General features: G+C 39.7%; 4 protein-coding genes across 7 annotated transcripts; 3 read left to right on the forward strand and 1 right to left on the reverse strand.

Moving 5' to 3' along the window:
• Positions 1-461: 461 nt before the first annotated feature.
• stx16 (syntaxin 16) lies at positions 462-6,046 on the forward strand. 4 transcript variants are annotated; one of them, XM_062467486.1, is made up of 9 exons: positions 462-906; positions 2,350-2,361; positions 2,511-2,618; positions 2,734-2,874; positions 3,132-3,294; positions 3,472-3,560; positions 4,624-4,767; positions 4,861-4,941; positions 5,060-6,046. In XM_062467486.1, exons 1-9 carry the CDS (start codon positions 775-777, stop codon positions 5,162-5,164), a joined length of 975 nt encoding a protein of 324 aa, XP_062323470.1. In that variant the 5' UTR covers positions 462-774; the 3' UTR covers positions 5,165-6,046. The 4 variants fall into 4 exon arrangements, with proteins under 4 accessions (XP_062323470.1, XP_062323478.1, XP_062323487.1 ...); XM_062467494.1 differs by lacking the exon at positions 2,350-2,361; XM_062467503.1 differs by lacking the exon at positions 2,350-2,361 and having other exon boundaries at positions 462-855.
• A 421-nt stretch (positions 6,047-6,467) lies between these two features.
• npepl1 (aminopeptidase like 1) lies at positions 6,468-12,547 on the forward strand. Its single transcript, XM_062467545.1, has 12 exons — positions 6,468-6,644; positions 7,510-7,695; positions 7,791-7,961; positions 8,049-8,138; positions 8,247-8,328; positions 8,682-8,824; positions 8,941-9,018; positions 9,634-9,734; positions 9,837-9,960; positions 10,782-10,958; positions 11,250-11,360; positions 11,590-12,547. The coding sequence occupies exons 1-12, from the start codon at positions 6,495-6,497 to the stop codon at positions 11,746-11,748; spliced, it is 1,572 nt and encodes a 523-aa protein (XP_062323529.1). The 5' UTR covers positions 6,468-6,494; the 3' UTR covers positions 11,749-12,547.
• Positions 12,548-13,098: 551 nt separating this feature from the next.
• Positions 13,099-15,870, forward strand: ctsz (cathepsin Z). Its single transcript, XM_062467557.1, has 6 exons — positions 13,099-13,257; positions 14,111-14,274; positions 14,416-14,595; positions 14,702-14,852; positions 14,971-15,133; positions 15,281-15,870. Exons 1-6 carry the CDS (start codon positions 13,139-13,141, stop codon positions 15,404-15,406), a joined length of 903 nt encoding a protein of 300 aa, XP_062323541.1. The 5' UTR covers positions 13,099-13,138; the 3' UTR covers positions 15,407-15,870.
• On the reverse strand, positions 15,569-21,482 carry nelfcd (negative elongation factor complex member C/D). The gene is made up of 15 exons (XM_062467533.1): positions 21,272-21,482; positions 20,749-20,861; positions 20,554-20,663; positions 20,329-20,438; positions 20,130-20,237; positions 19,869-20,019; positions 19,635-19,767; positions 19,191-19,356; positions 18,928-19,062; positions 18,232-18,371; positions 17,985-18,099; positions 17,411-17,506; positions 17,188-17,328; positions 16,940-17,069; positions 15,569-16,845 (listed from the first exon to the last, which is right to left on the reverse strand). Exons 1-15 carry the CDS (start codon positions 21,326-21,328, stop codon positions 16,811-16,813), a joined length of 1,740 nt encoding a protein of 579 aa, XP_062323517.1. The 5' UTR covers positions 21,329-21,482; the 3' UTR covers positions 15,569-16,810.
• Positions 21,483-21,628: the final 146 nt, after the last annotated feature.

Raw genomic sequence — 21,628 nt, forward strand, 5'->3', positions numbered from 1 at the left:
TGATTGAGTCATCTTACATATGTTAGATTTACGTTTAAGTGTCAGATTCACATTTTCCCACATAAGTGCGGCCAAAACGAGATTGGAGCCAAACACCGATCTATAACAAATACAAAATAAAATTGTGCATTTTATCTTCTGAAATGTATCTGCAAATAGGACCTACATTTTCTTCAGGAAAATTTCGTCTCCGTTTTCAAACTTTAAAAAGGAAAGCACAAACATTCTAAAACAAATATGTATTTAAATGTACACAGAACATAATCTTTAATATTTATGAATAATAATTAACTTGTCATTTCGTGGAGTTTTTCAATGAAAAAGTAAGTGTTGGACATTTTAAAACGAGATACAAAAATATACACTTGTTACGATTCACATAGCTACCTAACCCTTGTGAAATGTATGACGGCAAATGACCCGGAAGTGCTTAGTTTCTGTATTTACGTTTTCCACGTAGAGGCCATACACAGCTAACTACTGTACCGAGCTATTTCGTACTCTCGGGTTTTGTTAGAAAGCAACAAATGGGTCATATTTGTTCGCTTAATTAATGATTTCCTGAAAGCTAGATACATTCAATCTGTCTACTTTTGTTGGGAAGAAAGAACAATATTCTGTCATTTAGTGGGCAGGTTTGCCTGCCTATTTGCTAGCTCGAATAATCTAGCAAGCCTATTTTAGCTAATGTGCATTTGGAATTGTCGTCGTTGCCACTGTGCTAACCACGACTTGTTATTTGATAGCAAAAAATTCTGAGTGTGTAAATTAATCATGGCAACTAGACGCCTGACTGACGCCTTCTTATTAATGCGGAACAATGCAATCCAAAATCGACAGATATTGGCTGAGCAAGTGAGTACATACGACCCCCGTCGTACTCTGAGTACACGTAGCAATGCTGCGGTGAGTCTACGTTAATCGCCTGGATCGTTTTGACATTTGATGTGTGTCGTGGTAGCTAGATAGCTTGCCAAATCTAGACTGAGTGTATGATACAGCGACCATCTACTAAATAAGTTTCAATGTCATAATCTTGTTATATGCAAAGAAGTGATAATTATCACTTGCAATAAAGTGGAATTTTGGGACGGCAACTAAGTAGCAGCGGTTCTGCGATTATTTTTGCCGCATATCTGAGATATGGCTTTTATTATTATTATTTTATTATTATACATTTTCGGACTTTGTCAGTGGACTTGAATGTTTTGATAATTAAAAAGTGTTAATGGAGTGTGACAGAATCCTCTATTCTTAACCAGGAATCTGAATTGTAGCTTGAATGAATGGACATGGAATCTTCTGAAATGCAATCAGGCATAACATTCAGTTAAATGTTCAAAACATGTGCACAAATGCAACTAAATGCATGCATTTTGTTCCAACTTCCAATTGTGTGACCTAGATATACGCAAATTATTTGACAACCCACCTTGCTACGAAGTTGCATTTTCCATTGTAAATGCGTTTTTGAGAAATGCATCAAGTGGAATGTTAGGCTCTATTGTAGATGGTCAGATGTAACATTTTAAATGTTACATTTTGTTTTGTGTATTTTTGAGTGGTGTGTGTTGCAAGCGCATGCTTGAATGAACAGTTGTCCTCAGCACATTTTATGTGTTAAATCTTTTGGGATTTATTGGCTATTGTCAATCATTTGATGAAAATATGTGTTTTGTTTGGTTGTGGTTTTGACAAGTACCTCTTCTATTTTATAATCTTATAGCAGAGTATAAGTTATTTTCTGTGGGACCTAGTGCTACTAGATTAAAATCAAGGAATGTTAAACTGCAATGTGGTGAAACAATTTAGATACATCTGTTGTGAAATGTTTGAATTAATTAATTTTTGTAATACTTATTAGTTATTAATTAGATGTTCAGAAAGTAATACATACTAAATGTAATGCATGTAATACATACATAATACAAGCATTCTTCACTATAGCACTGCTCAGCTATCTATGTTTTCTCACATCAAGCTTATTTCTGTGCAAACAAAATTCTGTTCTGGCAATATTGATGCTTGTCTTGCAGCTTGATTTTCTCTATGCAGAATATCCCTTTTTACTTGTCATGTGGGCATCTTTGTTTTTGTATTCACTCTATCACTTCATAACTTTTCTTAAAGCTCAAAACTAAAACACAATGAAAAGTAACTACTATTAATTATCTGAATAATTACTGAATTTCAGTAGTAGCCTAAGTGAATGTCTTATAAAACAATCTTGAAATGATAAGAGGTTTTTTGAAGCTGATCACTGCTAATTTGAGGCTTACCTGCTCTTCTGTCTATCCTTTTTTTCTTCTTCATTGGATGGGACTGCCCTGGGTCTGCCAATCACATTAGGAGCTTGATGAGGTACTGTGTTTGAAGTGTCAACAGCATCTGATTTGCTACCTAAAATAGCCTACTGCTTTATATTGAAAAATCCAAAGTTAGAGTAGGCCTCAATTAAATTATGACAGATTATGCACTCTAATATTTTGTTTTAATAACTTTACTATTAGCTGGCTGATGACCGAATGGCCCTTGTATCAGGGATTAGTCTGGACCCAGAGGCTGCCATTGGAGTCACAAAAAGACTGCCCCCCAAATGGGTAGATGGGGTGGATGAGGTAAGGACTAATGATTCAACACTCAAATTATGTCTCATTAGTAGCACTGCCACGTCCAACACTTTTATTTATTTATGACACTAACTCATTTATGAACATTACTTTCCCCTTCTAGATTCAATATGAAATCACACGTATTCGACAGAAAATGAAGGAGCTAGCGGCTCTTCATGACAAGCACATGAACCGTCCCACACTGGATGACAGCAGTGAAGAGGAGCATGCTATAGAGATCACTACTCAGGAGGTCACACAGGTGGGGACACAATGCAAACTACATTTTAAATAATCTGATCATCAGCACTACTAGTAACACATCATTTAAGTGGAAGCTCAGACAAGTTGGGGTTTATGGGGAGTGCCTTAATGTTGCTTGAATGAACAAGGCACTTCTGGTTTTATTTTTATGTTTTTTGTATTTGTATTTGAGGCCTGCTGATGTAAGACAAGGCTAGATTGTGATGTTTTATGAATGCCTTCCTTGTATGTTTGGTTTTTGTTGCATGTGTGTAGATGTTCCACCGATGCCAGCGTGCTGTAACAAGTTTGCAGACTCGCTGTGGCCATTGCACAGAGCAGGAGGAGAGACTACTGAGGAATGTGGTGTCCTCATTGGCACAGAGCCTGCAGGATTTGTCCACCAACTTCAGACACACACAGTCCAGCTACTTGAAACGTAGGAGTTCCTAGGAATGACAAGTGAAATTTCACATGCTTCACTTACTGTGTGCAGATTTCCAGATCCATCCACTTTCTCTCATTTACTCGCTTAATATTTCAGTGCATAACCACTCATGCAAGAACATCTGTTATGATTTCTAAATGCAATTTTGTGTTTTCCCATCTTGTGCAGGTATGAAGAATCGCGAGGAAAGATCAAAGCACTTTTTTGAGTCTGGTCCTCTAATGGAGGAGGATGAAGATATAGCACTATATGATAGGGTGAGATGAACATAGGGTGTCTTTTTAAGGCCACTTTTGATATAATGTTAACAATTCTAAACTCAGTAATCTGATATCCTGGAAGCGATTTTGGGTGAGAGAGTGAGTGTGGGTGTAAGACCATTTGTGTACGTATCTTGTAAAAACTATGGAGTGTCAAAAAAAAAATCACTGTTGGAGGATGAAGACGTCTTAGATAATACCCAATTGCTCTGAAAGTACCAAGTCAATGAAGGGAATAGTTAAACAAGTTCAAGCCAAAATCAACGTATTTATTACACATATGTGAGGTGCAGGTGTCTGTTACACTCAAGTTGAGTATCACAGAAGACTGGACAATGAATACAGGAAATCAAGAGAGTATATGGTATCACAATATGGGAGGATACAAGATGATTAGCATGGCCTTCGCAGGCACAGAAAAAGAACACTGTGTGCTAGATAGCTTTTGTTTAGGTCTCTAGATAGGGCTCCTATAAATGGCCTTGTCACTCCTTCTATTTTCCTCATTCAAAGTTGCATGGCATTATACACTGGAAATATTGTAACCTCTGACTTACATCACTGACACAGGCCTTTCCTAGTCGCACCTTACAAAGAACTAACTTATGGCTTTGCAGGCATAAGAAAACAGCATAATGACAGTTCATCAATGATACAAGAAACATAATGAATAGATAGGCATATTTCTCTCCTGGGCATAAGATTACAGTGTGAACTGGTCATGGTCCTGAACTGACCCACATGCACAAAAGAATAATAATTAAGACATCACACGCAGCCTTCTATGGCAGCAGGCTGGCCATTTGTTTCAAAATGCTTTTAAATACAGACTGGTTTGATACAACTAATATGACCCCTCAAGTTTTGCTTGTACAGAAACACCAAATACTTATGAGATGAACACCTCACTGTCTCTCCACTGACTACCTCCATTACAGCTGTCTTTCATGTTTGTATTCACAAAGTGACTCCTACAAGTGTAGAATTGTGACTAATGACGATCTAGTGTGACGTAAAAGTTGCGTTAATTCACGTGTACAATTAAATCACCTTCCTGCAGGGATTCACTGATGATCAGCTAGTGCTGGTGGAGCAGAACACCGTTTTGGTGGAGGAGCGAGAGAGGGAGATCCGACAGATCGTCCAGTCCATCTCAGACCTGAATGAGATCTTTAGAGACCTGGCCGGAATGGTTGTGGAACAGGTGACGGACGGCAACCAATTTGTGTCATTATAATTATTTTATGTATGAATCTATGCATGTTCTGGTAATAATGAATTCTTATACCATTATCAGGGCACAGTACTTGACAGAATTGACTTTAACGTGGAGCAAGCCTGTGTCAAAACAGAAGATGGGTTAAAACAGTTACAAAAGGTGAAGAAAATATGCTACATTTATATTTGTATGTTATAACAACGTTATGTGTCAGGGTCAAAGAATTTGTCTTGATTTATCAACTTCAATGAAACGTGTTCTTTTCATTTTCTTGCAGGCTGAACAATATCAGAAGAAAAACAGAAAAATGCTGGTCATTTTAATCCTGTTTGTTATAGTTGTTGTTCTAATACTTATTCTATTTGCGACAAAATTTGGTTAATTATGCATTCCATTGCATTTGGTATGTCTGTGTGGGTGTTTTGTGTGCATTTGTGTGTGTGTGCTTGTATGAGGGTCTTTGCTCTCGTTATCTGTACTTCAAAATGACACTACCTGCTTGTTCTACCTACTGGTCAACAGCTGAAGAACCCTTCCTCCAGCTTAAGGGCACTTGTTATATTATGTGCATGATTCAAGGAAATGGTTAAGGATGGATGCCTATACAACAGACCTGCTGTCAAACCCTCTTTTTGCTTCAATGTTCTGAAGTCAGAAATGAAAGAGCGCATTCCATATCTATCCTTGTGAAGAACGACTAATGAAAGGTTATGACATAAACTGACATTTTATTTTGGGACAAATTGGGTGGTTACCTTGAAATCAAGAATTCTCACCAGTTTTAATGTAAGGTATTGGCACGCCATCAAAATGTTTGTTGAGTTCTTGCTCCAACAACATACAGTTCAAATGAATAGAAAGGGTTCATCAGCAGCATATGAGTTTGTTTCTGTTGGCCCTGCACCATACAGATACCTCTTCATTCCTTTGCTTCTAAGAGGTAAAATGGTTCTTGTATACTCTCACTTAAGTGACTGACTTAAAATGGTTTATTTGTTTAACATATCTTTCGATTTAAGAGCTGTGTCATCATGTCCCCCTGACATATTTATGATGTCATGTGTCAGTCTGTCATGACATTGCACATTTCAGATCACATGATTACTGTTCATAACCCTCTGGTGTGGAAAATGCCTGGTACATTATATCAGGTGTCTTAAATCCTTCTTGCAGTTTGCACGTATAAAAAAACTGGTGGATTTTTATTGATGGCTGTAAAACTACTGTCTCCTGTATGATATGAATAAATCACTATTTATTTTTAGTTTAAATGTCAAAGTGGTCTTATTAATCTCAATAGTGATCAACAGGGGAAGGCAAGTTTGTCTAGTACTTAACAACACAAAAAGAATAAATATCAACGGTCCTGGATCTATTAATTATAGTGAATATTTTCACTCAATCCAGTATGATAAATGTTTAATATGTTTGCAATTAATCCTTGATAATTGTGGATGACCTGACATTATAGGAATACTTTTCAATTTATCTTGAGCTACATTGAATCATTGACGTTGTGATGTTCTGTGTTGAAAAATAACTACAATCTCCCAATTGTAGTTACTGTACTTGAGTAAATGTTTTATTTTTAATAAACAGTAAAACGATATCCCACGTGACTGATATTTTTTCTCAAAGCTGTTGCACTCAGAAGGGTTTTTTCCTCTGAGCGGGGGTACAAAGTACATCGTCCATCAATCGTTTTGTCCAAGATGGCGAACGTGGTGCTCGAGTTCAAGGTTTCTGCCGGTGACTCGGAACCACAGAATCGCCCTGTCCTTATTGTTGGTCAACATAGCAACCTGCAACAAGTGAACTGGACTCAAGTCAAGGGAAAACTGCAACCGGTTGTCACCAAAGAGGTAAACCTAAAGTAAACTGTTCCTGTGTGGTCTAGAACAGTACGCTGCAGTACAGCGGCCGCCGCGCAGTCACGTTCACCTGTTCCTCTTTTGCATCGTTTGTGATAACGCTAGCTAACAAACTAGGACAGTATATTACAATTAAACACTTTATTGTTTTAGTCAATGCGTTATTTGCTTTGTGTGATCCAATTCACTTGTACCACTTAGCTAGTCTAGCTACTTCGTACCGATGACTCAGCCTAGACAACGTCACTCAGTACAAGCTTGCTAATGGCATTAGCAATGCTAACGTAACTGTCTATGTAACGTTAGTAGCCGAACTCGGACGCAAGTTCTGTAGCTAGCTACCTTAGCTAACAAAATTGGTCGGAGTAAATAATAAATGTGAGCTTGATGGCTAGTCCATAAAGTTTTGGTATCGCACAGATATAGTATATTACATGATATAGCAGCTATTTAGATGGCTGCTAAATTATAACCTCTCATGTACACAACTAGCCTAGTATGCTACTGTACATGGCGAGTGATGTGGTTCTTAGCTATGCTACTAGTAGTTAGTAGTGGCGAGTGCAAGCAGCACACACAAATGTTACTCTATCATATTGTATGTTCATAAGGCTTTTTAAGTTATGCTAGATATACTTTGTTGTTGTTGACCCATATCGTTTTGTAGTGTTTGTCTTGCTTTCTTTGCTCGTGTCTAGGCCAAATGTAGGCCAAAGAGATGGCATGTGAGGTTTGAAGCAAATGGAGGAACAAAATAGTGGCACCCACGACATGTATGAACTAATACAAAGGAGAGGGATATGCATAAAATAACTGTGGTTGCAGCCTCACTTAACACTCTTGTGTTATTTACTAGGTCTGGCAGGCTGCTCTCAGTGCCTTGAATCCCAACCCCACTGACAGCTGTCCTCTGTACCTGAGCCATGCAGCGGTGGCAGCCATACCCTCAAGAGTCAGCAGGCACAACAGCCCCTCCTCTGCACACTTTCTGACCCGTCTGGTCCGCACCTGCCTTCCCGTAGGCACTGCCCGCTGTATCCTGGTCAGTCCCCTAACTCAGACTTATTGAGTTTTTGTATAAATCTTTGTCATATGTAAACAATAAGAGTACTTGAACTAAAGTTTGATTTTCCCCAGATTGTTTGTGAGCGGGCTGATGTGTTTGCCTCGGCCTGTGCCATTTCCCGAGCCTTTCCCATATTCTCTCGTCGGTCCACGTCCTCACGCAGGAATGAGAAGAAGCAGGTCACTGTGGAGTTTGTCATCGTGGGCCAAGACAATGGTCCTCTGGACCCAACTACATTGGAGGTATCTTCCTTTACACTTGCACACAACTCTGTGTCTTGCTTGTGAATACAACTTTATTTCAATTGCCCCCAATCCCCCCCACCCCAGTGTCTTACCAATGCTGCAGATGGCGTGAGATTGGCAGCTCGAATTGTGGACACACCCTGCAATGAGATGAATACGGATAATTTTTTAGATGTGAGTTTGATAGATTACTTGTTTTCAGTTACTTTATCAAACCGTTTATCATACTAATTTAGATAAAGCTAGATTACTTTTTAAATACGTATGTGTATTTTTTTTTAGGAGATCAAAGCTGTGGGGGTTGAACTGGGAATTACTCCTGTAATCATTCGTGGGGAAGAACTGAAACAAAGGGGCTTTGGAGGTACAGTTGAGTACAGTATCAGTTGGCCAATTCAAATAAAATATGTGTTTTCTTCAAACATGTTTGTAATCATATTGTTACAGTCAAAAAAATGTCAGCCATCAAAGGTTCTGCTTTTGTCGACTGTTGTCCTCACTTCCTATTGTGTATCCGTTCTCCTACTTCTCACATTCATTTTAACTGCTTATTCTTTAGCTGTTTCATTAACTATTGTTAACAATTGTTATTTTAGGATGAACAACATTGTCTAAAGCAGTAGTGGTAATTATGTCAGATTGGAGCAAAAGTACTGTACCACCAGAGTGAGTCAGACTCAAGTGAATAGATGTTGACTGTTTTGGATACGTCTTCAGGGATATATGGAGTGGGCAAGGCAGCGGTGCACCCCCCTGCTCTGGCAGTCTTGAGCCATACACCAGATGGTGCAACTCAAACCATTGCATGGGTGGGCAAGGGTATAGTGTATGACACTGGCGGGCTCAGCATCAAGGGAAAGGTAAAATGAATTGTTGATTTGAAATTCAGTTTCCATTTGAATATTAGATATCGGCTGAGTGTGTTACATCAACTGATTTAGAAGTTATTTATGCAAACTTTGTTTCCACTTGGAAGACCACCATGCCTGGCATGAAGAGAGACTGTGGTGGAGCTGCAGCCATCTTGGGAGCTTTCAAAGCCACTGTCAAACAGGTCAGTATTACTGGAGTCCAGCAAGATGCTTTTTGGACCTGATGTTAAGTCACCTAAAGGGTTGGCTTTATACTCCTTTGTCAGGAAACCCAGCAACATATGATGTTAGACAACATGTAGATCTAACATTGTATACTGAAGATGTATTAGTACCAAATTGCTGTGAAAGTACAAAGTCAACGAAGTGAATCACCAAGTTCAAGACAAAATCAATGTATTTATTATAGATCTCTAAGGTACAGTTGTCTGATACACTCAAGTTGAGAATCTCAGAGGACTGCACAAGAATACAGGAAACAGGGCAGTTAAATACTATTACTACTTTTTTTTTTTTTTTACTCACAAACGTAAGGGGGATGACAATCAACATAGCCTTTGCAAGCACAGAAGGAAGACGCCACATGCTAGATAACTTTTGTTTAGGCTTTAGAAAGGGCTCTTAGAAATGGCCCTGACGTTCCATGTTCTCATGAGCTAATATTAGCAGGTTATGGTTCAAACATTGTATAAAAGTAATCATTAGCTGTAATCCTTTATTATTGTTAACTGATCAATGGTTAAGGAGAGACCTCTTCAATTCAAATAAGCCAGTTTTGATATTTGTGTTTGCTTCAGGGGTTCAAGGATAATCTCCATGCTGTATTCTGCCTGGCAGAAAATGCTGTCGGACCCACAGCAACACGACCAGATGACATACACACTCTGTACTCTGGAAAGTGAGTGTCTTCTAAATTGAGAACTGGAGGCAACAAAAGTAATAATGATGTGAAAACATATTTGTGAATCCTAACATTTCACAATGTTCCATAATTTAATAGGACAGTGGAGATCAACAATACTGATGCAGAAGGCAGGCTGGTGTTGTCTGATGGTGTGGTGTATGCGAGCAAGGATCTTTCTGCTGACATCATTTTGGACATGGCCACTCTGACAGGGGCTCAGGTAGGTCACAACGTTCTGTTGGGTGATCAAATACATTTCCAAGCATTATATATTTGTACCCTAGGCCATTGACTTATAATACTGGTTGCTAAAAGGGTACTTTTTGGGTTGGGTATTAAATCGGAGTCAGGTGGCTGAGCGGTTAGAGAATCGGGCTAGTAATCAGAAGGTCGCTGGTTCGATTTCCGGCAGTGCAAAATGTGTTGTGTCCTTGGGCACGGCACTTCACCCTACTTTCCTCGGGGGAATGTCCCTGTACTTACTGTAAGTCGCTCTGGATAAGAGCATCTGCTAAATGTAAATAAGTGCACAAAGTTATACTGACCAGATTGTATTGTAGAACTGCCTATGAAAGAACTTCGTGACTTTACCGTCTGTGCTTTGACTTTGACAATATACAGTTAGAGATTAACAAATCTACAAGCTAAATAGGGTGTGTGACAGACCCAATCAACCAGCACTTTGTTCTGTGCTCTTTGCTCGCAATACTATTGGAATAAGCAAAAATCTAAATGACTAATCCTAGCAAGATTCACATTGGAATAGAATACAACGTTGAACAAGTTGTGTTGTTGTTTTTAAGAAACACAAAATAAATGTTCATTCGTGAGAGGAGTTTTAAGCAGTTAATATTTACTTCAACAATGATGTAGGATTTAACACTGCGATAACCATGCTTTGAACTTGCACAGAAAATCACATGCATGGTTATGAGTTAGCCTATAAAAAAAAAGATTAACTAATGCTTACACTTACATTTTATTTGCTGACTCGCATAATTTGTCACATGACTTGGTTTCCTTTGTTCTGCATTTTCTCAGGGGATATCCACTGGGAAGTACCATGCGGCCGTGATGACCAACAGTGAGCAATGGGAGACTGCTTGTGTGCGTGCTGGCCGCAGCAGCGGAGACCTGGCTCATCCTCTGGTCTACTGTCCAGAACTACACTTCAGCGAGTTTACCTCTGCTGTGGCTGACATGAAGAACTCTGTAGCAGTAAGTTGTCCCCCTCCTAATCTTCAAGTGTTAAACTGCTCCTCTTCAAATTTTGGAGCTCATAAAAGTTGTTTCAGGAACATCAAGGAATTTTGATAGTTAGGTTCAATGTCATGGAAGATTCATGATGAAAATAAGTGATTTTTTTTTTGTGAATACTGATTTATATTAGGTGGAATTTGGTTTCGTAAAACATTTCAATTTATAAATGTCCAACAAACCTTGGTTTGAGAATTCTGGATTTGATGACACTTCTTTATGCTGAGATGCAGTGCCACTGGTGTGTTTCAGGATCGGGAGAATGCTCAGAGCTCCTGTGCAGGCCTTTTCATTGGCTCCCACCTTGGCTTTGACTGGCCCGGGATCTGGGTCCATGTAGACATAGCCTCCCCTGTCCATGCTGTGAGTACCTGGAGCTATCTATTTTTTGCAGTTCCATTCAGTCATTGAAACCAAAAGTCTGCCCATCACAGTAATGCAGTCTCATGACAACAGTAGTTACACATTTGCCCTTGCATTCTAGTGGAGGTATCTGTCAGGGGTACTCATTATTTGAGTGTAGTAAAGCGTTCCACCTCGGCTGCCCTTAATGTGTCCTAATATTTATTTTTTTATTTTTCAAATCTGTCAGGGAGAGCGTGCTACAGGCTTTGGTGTGGCTCTGCTCATGGCTTTATTTGGTCAGGCTTCAGAGGACCCCGTTCTCAATCAGGTGTCTCCTCTGGGAGTGGCTAAATCAGCCTCAGGAGACCAGATGGAGCGGGACAGCAAGAGGAGGAGACTGGTCTAATGCTACAACCAACTGCACTCTACCACACAAACCCCAGTACTGCCACAAGACACCCTCATGCATCTCCACTCTGCAATAGTTTTACGTTATAGATATAGGGAACTACTGGGTGTGCAGGTTTTTGTTAATGTCTATTTCCTATCCCTGACCAACTTCTGTTAAATGAAGTAATTGATAAGGTTATGTATTACCTCCCAAAGGAAATTTAAACAAGCTTTACAAAAGGTTGAGGACTGTATTGGTTTAGTAAATACAGAGAATTCATAAATATCTGCTTTGTCATTGGAGAATTCAGGTTTTGAGGACCATTCTTCATTATATGCACTGATCAAGGTGGTCACACTTTTTACTTTTCTGAGATGCAGTGTTTATAAAATGAGCTGGTAACGAACGGGCAGGCATTGCAGTTTCTCTGCAAGTATAACATGAATGGGACTTAATTGACTGGTCTCGATTTGTTTCAAACTACTCAATAATTGGTGGCATTATGGATGTGTGTGACATTTTACCCACTTGGGTATTTTGCTGACCTGATTTGGCTTATTGTAGGCCTACTATAACACTGAAATGAATCTGTTTCCTGAATCAATATCCTCGTAAATTGACACCTGAAGTAACTGACTGAGGGAGTATCTTCACTGAATTTTCTTTTCGGTTTCCGTCTTGCAGGACTTAAGTTAAACATGTTGGCGGTTTTCAACCATAGCCTCTATAAACTGATGCCAAACTTGTAGTTATGGACTTGATGGACTTTAACTAAATAAAATTGCATCTTTGGAATAAAGACAACAACAATCGATGCTGGTTTTCGCGTTGTCTTGTTCTGAAATCATTATACGAAAAATGCATGTTGTCGGTAGGGCTAATACTGAAATTGTATTCATGCAGATATACGCATTCATGTTCTAGTAGTGAAAGAAACATGAAACGACGGAGACTACAAAGTACAGAGATGTTTATATTTTGGAATCTTATGCGCAAAAGTTCATTGTCTTGTGACAACATACGCACGATCTTGTGGACACAAGACAATTGACTGTAAACGGGTCCCTAACTACTTCAGATGCGCACATAGCCTACATCATTTAATGCCTCAAATGAAATCCAGTTTGTTTCTGCTTTTGAACGCAGACACGGGATTGTGTGGGCTATCAAAGCGGCCAATTCTGTCTTAAGTCTGTAGATAATAAAATTGAACACATTTAATTTCAAGACTTTAGGCTGGGGCTCTTTGTTACACGTTTGCTCACGCTTTCTGTAACTCAAAAGTTTCAGTTAGCGCGTAGAGTAGACGAACAAGTCTGCGCTGCGCACGCACACAAACAAGGAACAAGGTAGCATAAAAACCCCGACCTGGACAGAGAAGTCATATGACTTTCATGAGTTCAATATGGCTCGGACGCTTGTATTAGTTTTGTTTATGTTGTCTGGTGTTCTGGCAGGACGATACTTCAACAAGACGAAACCATGCTATCAGCCTACACCAAGGAAAACTCACTTCGGCGTGAAGTAGGTTAATTATGTTTTGTTTACTCAGATTAATGTGTGAATATGAGACGTAATGTGCTTTTTTTCTCAACTCTGAATCGACCAAATAGTAACTCGAGGCGTAGTTGTTTCGCTTCCTTAATCTGCAATACACAATATTTAAATAAATGTGGCTACTATAGTAGCCACATTTATTTAAATAAGTATTGCCTCTTGGCGGTTGTGAGGGCGGAACAGCCTGCGCCTTCTGCCTTTTGGAAGTTGTCAAGCAGCATTAACTGACATTCGTAATTGTATAAGAATGTAGCCTATGGCTCTCTGAAAATGTTACTCGAGTGTAATGTACGTTTAATATGGAAAAATGTTTGCCACTGGCAGTTTTTATGCGTTACATTGACTTAAAAGTCAGTGATTCAGTCTATTGCAGGCGAAGCATATCATGGCTATTCGACGTGTGAAATCAATGAAGCAGTCAAAGCCCAGTGTGGAGACAAGGTAGCAGAGTTCTGGCTTGGTTTGGAGACTGGAATCTTGCAGCTGTGACTGACTAGATGGCATGTGTTGAAACTTGTCAATACCTGCCCTTAAAAAGTTTATTTGACGGTCTCTGACACTACAAACATGCATGCCAAGTTTGTTTTTTTGAGGGTATATCAGTGTTGTGGTTGTTTTGGCTTGTCTTGACTGAGTAGGCTATGGTTTGAAATACTGTGCTGGCTATAATTTGGTTGTTGGAGATGTGCTACTGAGACTATAGGGTTTGTAACACAAACTTTTGTATAGTCTTGTCATGCTTGAAGATTCAGGTCAAGCTCTTTCATATTACTTTAATGCAGTGTAGGAAATTTAATATATTGCGCTCTTTTTATAACAGGACAACAGTCCGTCCTCATGAATTTTTAAACCTTGAAGAGCTGCCAAAGACATGGGACTGGCGAAATGTCAATGGCACCAATTATGTGAGCACTACTCGTAACCAGCACATTCCACAGTACTGTGGTTCCTGCTGGGCTCATGGCAGCACCAGCGCAATGGCAGGTATGCTACAATTCATCTTCCTCTTAAGCTCAGCCTTCTTTTTTGAAAATATTTGGTGCAGAAGTTTGTATTTATATTATAACATTATTTAAGAAACATTGGTTATCTATAATCTACCACAATGTTCATTGCATCTGTTAGATCGCATCAACATCAAGAGGAAGGGAGCCTGGCCCTCTGCCTATCTCTCTGTCCAGAATGTGGTGGACTGTGGTGATGCTGGCTCCTGTCATGGAGGTGACCACTCTGGGGTGTGGGAATATGCCAACAAGCATGGCATCCCTGATGAGACCTGCAACAACTATCAGGCTAAAGACCAAAGTAAGTAGCTTCTTAGCACCCACCATCAATGGCCTGTTTTACATATTAGATTATCAAAAAACAAGTTAATAGTATTCATGAAGATTTTGTTGTTGTTCATCACCAGAGTGCAAACCTTTCAATGAATGTGGAACATGTACTACTTTTGGGGTGTGCAACGTAATCCAGAACTACACTCTGTGGAAAGTGGGTGATTTTGGGTCTGTCAGTGGGAGAGAGAAGATGATGGCGGAGCTCTACGCTGGAGGACCCATCAGGTCTTGAACTTAATTTGGTCAATGTGACTATTTCGATGTTTCATACCTTTTTTTTAAACAAATAATAATAATATATATAATTATTTGAAAGTTAATTTGTATAATTTGTCTATTCTAGCTGTGGGATCATGGCCACAGAGAAACTTGATGCCTACACTGGGGGTCTGTACTCTGAGTATGTTGAGTCTCCTTCTATCAACCACATTGTATCTGTAGCTGGCTGGGGAGTTGAGAATGGTGTTGAATACTGGATTGTCCGCAACTCATGGGGAGAGCCCTGGGTAAGCTCATCAACATTTTTGAAAAGTATAGTACTATCCTCGTGTTGGTGAATGATCAACATTGCCCTGAGAATTCATAAAATTGGCTCCCATAGAAGTTTTGCCTGTACATTTTAAAACTATATTTTTTTTTCTTCTCTCAATCAGGGTGAAAAGGGCTGGCTTAGAATTGTGACCAGTGCTTACAAGGGAGGAAGTGGAAGCCAGTACAACCTAGCACTGGAGGAGGACTGCATGTACGGAGACCCTATTGTTCCCAAGAGCTACCTGTAGATTAGGAATTATGGGGCTCAAAGGAGTTTGGACCAGATGATTTAACAGGTTCCCCTAAGATTTTAAATCTAGTATCTTCCTATGACAATCTCAGGTTAAGGACTTTTGCAACATAATGGTCTGCACTGTGTAAAATCACAAAGGGAAATATTTTTAAAAATGTTTTAATTCCTGCCTTGATTGGCTTCTTAAACATGCTGCTTTTGATTACATAATGGAACAAAGTGGATGCAAAAAAATGCCTGGATTGTTTATGTTCAGCCAAAGGTTAGATGCCTCATTGTTTTAATTTAGTTCCTTCAGAAATATTTTACTGGAACAGCCATAGCCTCTGTCAACGGCTTATGTGTTTTTGACTGGTGTCGTGGTTTCATATTCTAATGTAGACATTTGTCTAAAAAAATCAGTATTAAATTGTTTTGAAATAGAAAAAAATTATAAATAAACCTGTGGTTTCATACGGTACAATGGTGGCATCTCATTGCTATAACAATAGCTAGTTTGAGTAGGAGGGGGTTACGCCTTTCAAACCCTTCTGATTTCCAAGTACTGGTGGAAAGCTATAGTTTGCAAACAGATTAATACAGCACCATTTTCTGTAATGATCATAAGTAGGGAAATTTACTAATTGACAATCATGAAAACAAATGAATTAATACATTTGACACTATGCTAACAGAACATGGATAATAGCATAACCCTTGTGCTGCCTTCGGGTCACATGACCCAAAGGTTCATAACGAACCATCGTTGTGTTTACCCAATTTTACCCAATACAAAAACAAATACAAATAATTTTCTTTTTACCTTTGCAATGTGGGGGATCTGAGACAGCCCAACGGTGAAAAGAAAATGCTTCACTTTGTTTTTGTATGCTGTAAATTTGTCGCAATACGATGGTGGGTCACAATGACTGATGGGTCACAATGACCCGAAGATAACACAAGGGTTAAGGTACAACTTGAGCCCAGAATACATTCATCAATATTACTTTGTACAGATTAACATCTTGGATTTGTGAGAAATTGAATGCCAAACACACATTTATTCCAAAACTCAGTATATACAACCATTTTACATAAATGTAAAAAATTCTAGATTTATGAAGGTGTGCCAAAATTGTCTTTAGTCTGCTCCTAAAGCATTTAAGTATAACTTATTTCAAAGATTCACCTTCAGACTGGCAGAGAAAGTACCACTACATTTCAATTGTTCTAAACACCTGTCAAATTGGGTTTGTACCACTTCAATTGTGACAAATTCCAAAGTTTGTGTGAAAATTGATTTCAGTCTGCCCAAAAAGCAGTACTGTTCCAATTGCCAGTCAGCTGACATTGTTTGCTTTGAGGTCCTGCCTTCAGTCTTTCCCTGCTCTTCTAGCTGCATTCTCAATCAGGGCTGATCTCAATTCATCATGATGAAGTTAGACTTGCAATGAGCTGGAAAATAGAAAAGGAACAATTCATCATTGTATCTTATGTACAAACTATTTAGGGAAAACATTTTGGACAATCAATTCAGGATGATGCTGACCTATGAACTCAGCCACAGGGTCATGGTCTCCCTCTGTACGGATAGTGCCAGCTATGCTATCGTTCTCCAGGATGGGTAGGAAAAGCTGTACAAAGTCTGATGTGTATGGGGGAGCAATCACATCCAACACCTTTGGGAACAACAGAGACATCTGTGTCTAACAAGAACTGAAAGCACAGATAAAAACAAAAAGTTTCACTTTCACAAGAAACATTTTCTGCGTAAGACTAGATCTGAATAGAAACTACCTCAGTTACAAAGTAACGGATGAGTGAGATGTCTGTGTTGAGCTTTTCCAGGCACTTGCGGATGTAGCCAACTACAGGTAGCACATAGCCTCGACTCAACAGGTGAATCATGCGGTCTAATAGGGTCTTCTTCAACTCCAGCTGTTTAGAAGACAACCAAAGAGTAGACATTTAATAAGGAAATATGAAACAAAACAAACACCAGTAATCATATAACACACACCTGCTCCATGACATCCAGCTGGGAGTGTTCTGTCTCAAATAGCTTTATCAGCAACTGGAGAACCTGAGGGTGCAGGAGCTGGTGACACGTGCTAATCTGCAGGGGAAAAATACATATTTATACATATCGTACTTGTTCTGTCCGACCCCAAAAATACATTTTCCTGTTCTCAGTAGAATATAGGGTTGCAAAATGTCCAGAAAGTTGGAAACCTTCCATGGGAATTAACGGGAATATGTCAGAATTAATGGGAATAAACTGGAAGTTTGGAAAAAATGCAGGTTTGCCTATACCAGGGAACTTAATTTTAGTTGGGGAAAAAAACATCCTGCAGCATAATCTTGGTTAAAAAACCCAATTTAATGCAAATTCAGTTGAATTTCTACCCTGTGTATTCCTTAATCACATGCACACACTACTTACTGCAGGACTATTGAGGCCACACCCCCTGCATGCACTGTGCATTCCTCCATAACATGCACAGATCATTTCAAAATTCACCATCTTAACTTTCCATTGAAAGTTTCCAGAAATATTCCGCCACTTTGCAACCCTAGTAGGATACAGCTTGTACCTCATCCAGCAGCGCTAAATGAACTGGTGTGTGGTCTGTCTGGAGCTGAAAGTACCGAGGTTCAGAGACTGTCCAGTCCACCCACTTCAACACCCCCATGGCAACCACTGGAAACCTGAACCACAAATTGTAAACAATACAAAACAGGAGTTAATCAGTGGTGGTGGAGAAATGAAGTAGATATCCATAACAATAGTTCTATCCAAGGCTGCCCTTCTTAACCCAGTTAAGATGACACTGTGCTTACCTGATGCACTGATACAGAGTGCTGAGTTCAGCTACAAGTTCTGTTGCTCCTTTGTTTTCATTGCAGCAGAGGTTGTGGACAGTCTCTATTGCCTTTGAAGTGGATTTAAGCTCGTCTTTGTTTATATTTACCCTCTTGTTCTGTGGGTGAATTGAGAAGTTCAAAACTGTAAACCGGATACATTGTCAGTCTGCATTTTGACAGTGTTTAATGTATGTTTACATTAACAAAATATTCCGCTTTTTTGCCCTTACTCCAAAAAGTGTTCCTACTACGCTGTTTACATGGCTAATGCAAATTAATATTCCACTAATATCTCTGTTTGCATTCCGTGCATACTCCGATTATCCACTTGGTTAATGTACAACAGACAGAGCTGACTATAAACAAGCAAGTGGCAGTGAGCTGCAAACTGAGGTAAAAACGGAGGTGCATCTTCCGAATGCGCTGTAGAATAGAATACACCTAAAACCCGTATAATACAGGCAAATCTCAAGTCTTAATCGTTAAATACTACATTTGGAATAAGGCCTTATTCAGAAAATTCAAATGAAATATGCCGTTTACATGACCAGTATCATCTTCGGAATAATAGTGGAATATTAGTGTGCATGTTAACATAGTCAATAACTATTGACTATTAACAATATCAAAACATGCTGAATTCTGTGTCAGGGATGTTCTGGTTTCTTATACCTTCTTCCATGTCTCAACCACACTAGCTGCATAAGCCAGAATGTGAATGTACTTGTGTTTATGGTCCTGGTTGATCTTAGAGCCGGGTTTGAACAGTGACTGCATGAATAGGTCAAGGAAGGCAGGCACTCTGATCTAAAAGGTACAACAGCAACATTTCATTCATCAGAAGGAGACAGGCTGGATATTTTACTATTTCTAACTAGTAAACCCATGTCAGCTATAGTTTGTTTAAATGCATGGGAATTATGCACAGCTCTCACCAGTTCCACAGGAGGGGGGTCCATGCTGCTGAACATTTTGAAGAGTACAGTGATATCAGCAGGATTGAGTGCCCCCTTGGACAACATAGCTCCCAGGGCCTGGCAGGCTCGTGGGTAGGCTGCTGCTGTGCCCAATGCTAGAGTAATCTGACTAGCATCATGGCCCCTGAAACACATATTATCACAGAAATCTATATCAGACACACCACATACAAACTGTCATACACACACACCCCTCTTGCCAATTTATTTCAAAATATCAGAACCATAATATCATTGCATAGAAGGAAACATAAGAGAAATGCTTGAGAAGGAGAGAGACAGACAGAGAGAGAGAGAGAGAGAGAGAGAGAGAGAGAGAGAGAGAGAGAGAGAGAGAGAGAGAGAGAGAGAGAGAGAGAGAGAGAGAGAGAGAGAGAGAGAGAGAGAAAGAGGGGCTGGTACCTTTGATGTGCCGACTTCTGTACCTCCTGGCCAATCCTGCGCATGGCTGACCCCCCCTGCTCCTCCTGGGAGAGGATGGACATCATGGCCTGGGCAAACAAGTATGTGTGCTCCCCATGACACACCATTTTCTGTAGGAGAAAGAGGCCACCACATTGTCAGACACTCATACCGGGATATTAATACAGAATTTGGTGAGAATTCCTCTTCAACATGAGTGAGTGGGACTTGCAGCAAACTCTGGTAGATTCTTCTCCAGGTTGTCCTCTCCTCCATCTAGTAGTGTGGCCAAAGACGTCCTAAGGACCCTGGAAAACACCTCCAACTGCTGGCATGCTGTCGACACACTGGTAATCTCCCCTTGGTACCCAGCGTCTGAAATTAGCTGAACACACAGGGAATTAGCAAGACAGATACTAGAATTGCTCTGCATATCTGACATGGTACATCTTTTATATGCCACTATTTGTTTCTGTGGAGTGGGTGAAGAACTACCTTGACAGTAAAATTCAGCATCAGGCAATCAGGATGTGCCTCAGCTAGCTTGTAAAAGAGATCTCTCCAGGTAGTGTGGGCTATCATCTGTTCTAGCCAAGCAGGTGTCTGAACAGAAGACATAAATGTTTCTAATAAATTACAATACAAAGAGCTTTTCCAATTATAACCTCCATGAAAATAAGGTCTGAGATCTCACCTCGCCCTCCACGGTGAAGATGGAATCAGCTTTTTGAGGGTCAAAGTGTTTAATAAGAAGACTTTTCAAGTGATTTTCTACACGCTCTTGCACTTGTGCTGGCTCTACACCTGCAATACAAACAATGTAAATAAACATGCATTTATCTGTCTGGAAATAACTTGGCTGGACACAACAAAGAATGAGTAACTATTTTACTGTCAATAGGATGCTTGTTCAATATACCCATCTGAATGAGCCACTCTGCCAGAAGGTTTACAGTCTGAGCCACAGCAGAGTAATTCTCTGACAGGAGCTGAATCACATGCTCGGGTGAGCCACCGGCTTGGAAATACCTGTAGAAATAGCACTTTAAGATAGCTTTGTGACTAACACTGCATCATAACTCAATTATCTCAGGATGCAATGTTTAATTTGTACGTTTTGAGGGTGTTAAAAACGGCTGGCTCCATGATGTAATCTCTGCTGGAAAATTTCTGCAGGCAGTCCTCTTGCACTTTTCCATCGTTCTCCCCCTCAACATAGCCGTCCTCCTAAAATAAAGTTGAATTGCAGCATCCATGCTCAGCATACACTAACAATGTTGGCGAGCGTTTCTTGTTATGAGAAACGGTGACCACGAGTTTCAAAAAAGGCAAAAAAAGGCACACCCATTGTAAAACACGGATTCAATTAGCGTACCAGCTATTATTAAACAAAATAACTTGCTTCTGGTTAGTTGGTGCTTAATAGCTAGGTAGCTCGATAGCAAGCTGTTAGTCGGTAAACTTGGAGATTTTCAATATCTGGAGAATATATTTCTGGCTGGCTGGTAAACAATCCGTGTTTTGCACTTTTCAATTAATGTGCAATAGTCTAATTTAGCTGGTAAGCCAACGAATGTATATTTAACAATGCGTTAGCTAGCTACCAGCAAGTATTATTAGCTGGGAAGATCTCTTACCAAATTGCTGTCAGGTCCATCCCAATCTCTAACCGTCCCATAATATTCCTCATCCATAGTAATCGAGGAAATCAGGGATATGCTACGCGAATATTTAGATTATCTACAAATTAACTGTTTTGATAACTCGCATACCATTTATCTTGGTAGTTAGTTTGAGAAGGGATAGCCACTTAGCTTCTAGCAAACATGAGCAGATGAGCTTGCATGCGCCGCCATGTGGTTTGGCGTACTTATGGCATGTCAATAAGGTCCCCCAATTTCAGCCGCCTCTAAAAATCATGGTTAGATGACAGCTAGAAATTGCATTTTCTTTTTTGCAATACAAGGATACTGATGGATTAGCTCTGTGCAGTT

The sequence above is a fragment of the Osmerus eperlanus genome, chromosome 1 (assembly GCF_963692335.1).
Source record: "Osmerus eperlanus chromosome 1, fOsmEpe2.1, whole genome shotgun sequence".
In the NCBI taxonomy this organism is placed as follows: Eukaryota; Metazoa; Chordata; class Actinopteri; order Osmeriformes; family Osmeridae; genus Osmerus; species Osmerus eperlanus.